At 42.3% G+C, this 2,500-nt stretch overlaps 1 protein-coding gene across 1 annotated transcript in view; it reads left to right on the top strand.

The window, feature by feature from the left end:
* The first annotated feature begins 1,365 nt into the window (after positions 1 to 1,365).
* Positions 1,366 to 2,500, top strand: part of LOC122254141 (uncharacterized) — a 97,906-nt gene continuing 96,771 nt past the window's right edge. Inside the window, exon 1 of the mRNA XM_043017673.2 lies at positions 1,366 to 1,634. Coding sequence (XP_042873607.1) covers positions 1,415 to 1,634 — 220 coding nt within the window. The 5' untranslated portion in view covers positions 1,366 to 1,414. The remainder of the gene's footprint in view (positions 1,635 to 2,500) is intronic.

Genomic DNA, 2,500 nt, shown 5'->3' with positions numbered 1-2,500 from the left:
TCTTTTCTTTCGTAAAGGCGTTGTTGTTTTTTTGTATCTTAATTAAATGATTATTTAATCAATTTAATTAATTTGATTAATCTAATTATCTTAGTTAAATGATTATTAAATGTATTGATGCATGGTTATGATATAGGCCTATGTTCAGTTACATTTGGATCTCCGACGAAAAGGGAAATATTCGTCAACAATATTCGTCAACGGTTAACTGGTTAATTGTTTGGTTGAGTGGTTGGGTTGTTTAGTTTCTTGGTTAAGTGGTTGATTGCTTGGTTAATTGGGTGGTTTGGTTGTTTCACCGGGTGATTGTTTGGTGAAACGACTGGTTTCTTGTGTAATTGGTTTGTCTCATGGTTGATTGGTTAACCAATTTTTGTTGTTGTTGTTGTTTTTGGTTAATTGGTTGCTCTATTAGTTGGTTGTTTGATATCTTGGCTTGGCTGTTTGTCAGTAGAATTCCGGATTACGTTTTTGGTGTATTATGATAAAACCCTGATCAGATTTGGGTGGTAGATTATGGTAGGTGATTATGGTAGGTGTTAATTAAGAGTAGGTTAAGGGTAGATTTGTGGTAAAGAGTGGAATTCTGGAATAGGTTAGGGTAGAAAAGGGTAGATTGTGAGTTATTGTGGGTAGAAGAAATAGATTTCTTAAGTAGATTGAAAAGTAACGTGCTTTCTGCGTTTTTAACTGTTAACCTAACTTCTTAACTTAATTTAAACGTTCTTAACTTAATTTATTTATGATCGGGATTCGATGGATATTCTTGTATATAAAGGGGCGTCTATTAACTCAAATATTTTCGACAAGTTGGATATTTGGTGACAAAAGATAATCCTTCATTATATATACATTTCTGGAGTTATATAATTTCGAAGACTAAAAATGCGATGCTGCATCACATCCCCAAATTATATACTATTCACTAAAACACTATGATAACATCATGGATTCCTTAAACCGGCTTCCACCTCATACTTCATTTCACTGTCCCTTGCCTCTGCCTCTGCAACCAGGCGCATAAACGTCACAGAGCTAAGGGCAACCTGACCCCCCCCCTGCCCCATGCCCCTGTGCCCCTGTGCCCATGCCCCAGGAGCAGGAACACAGCCGGGTAGCGACGCCGGCCGGCAGCATCCAACAGAACCGTTGCCTCATCTGTCTGTTGCACATTCCTTTAGCTTTTTCGCTTTTGTGCCACGTGTTTTGCCCTTAGCGAGGACGTGCCCTTCTTCTTCTATAGAGGGGGGAGGAGGGGGAGGTTTGATAAGCGACGGTGCACCTTAACGGTACAGCGTGCACGGTCGTGTCCTTGGCGGGAAACGCTGGAAGGACGTTGCCAGAAGGTATATAAGGACCCGCGTGGCCGCGTCGAGGCTTCAGTTAGCCTTTCGACTACGCCACTTTCACAACCATGGCGTCGCCGCGACTGTGTGTGTTGCTCCTCCTGGCTGCTGTTGCTGCCGCCGGGACCCGTTATAGCGAAGCCTCCTTTATCCCGAACACAGTCGAGGGTCGCCTCGTTGTGCCCGATACGGCAAGGATTGATAACTCGCTCCTGAAGGAGGCGCAGGCGGACAAGTTCCTCTCCCTCTGGTTCATCTACGTGCTGGCGGATCCCGTGCACACCTCCAGTAAGTAGAGCTTCGGTCTGTTACTAACACAGGACGCCCACCGCCTATCTCGGGGGGCGTCGCCTTCAGGTAGAGGGACGAGTGTGATGACGTGTCTCAACCGAGCCGAATATGGCGCGACCTTTACACTTAATTAAAACTGAAAGTTGTAGTTTAGGTTTAGCGATCATAGAAAGGCACAGCAGGATTGTAGTTTGTTTGTCACTGGTGTTAAAAAATAAAAAGTGTTTTAGGTGCGTTCCATTGAGAGGCAAAGGGCGTTTATTATTATTATTTTTTTAATGTGCAGAGTTAATATGGTAAATTCCTTTCGGTTAGTACTGTAGTGTAACAAAATTGCAACGTGACAAGATGAACAAATACATGTACCGATAATCCTAGAAGACATTAGATATAGAATTAGAAACGTTCATATATCGATGGGTACATTTTTTTATGTAAAATATATCAACGCATGGCGGTAAACCATCCCTAATTCAAAATAGTTTTCAAATAGATAAAGCCCCTAACCATAAAAAAACAATATGATTCCATCGTCTGTACGAACATAACTTTAACCTAAGTCAGAGTCAAACCATCAGTGAGGAAAAATAAAACGAGTCTGAGTCACAAGTTTATCTCATCAGAATAAAAAAAATAAAAAATAAAACTTGAACCAAAGTTAGTCACAAAGTTACCTCCACCAAGAGACTCAAGTTGTGTATATGACCTGGGGGTGAACAGTGGGTGGGTTGGGGTGGGTTGGGTGGGTGTGGGGTTGGGGGGGTTCGGAAATACAGGAACGTTGCCAGTCGAGGTCAGAGACTCGGCAATTCAGGTCAAGACTTGTGTTAGAGGAGAAACTGGGAGATGTTTAACCTTCAACT

The sequence above is a fragment of the Penaeus japonicus genome, unplaced genomic scaffold (genome assembly GCF_977035675.1).
Source record: "Penaeus japonicus unplaced genomic scaffold, GWHDUDI00000001_assembly GWHDUDI00000002, whole genome shotgun sequence".
Taxonomy (NCBI): domain Eukaryota; kingdom Metazoa; phylum Arthropoda; class Malacostraca; order Decapoda; family Penaeidae; genus Penaeus; species Penaeus japonicus.
Note: the sequence above shows the minus strand (reverse complement) of the source record. Positions and strands in the feature narration are given on the sequence as shown.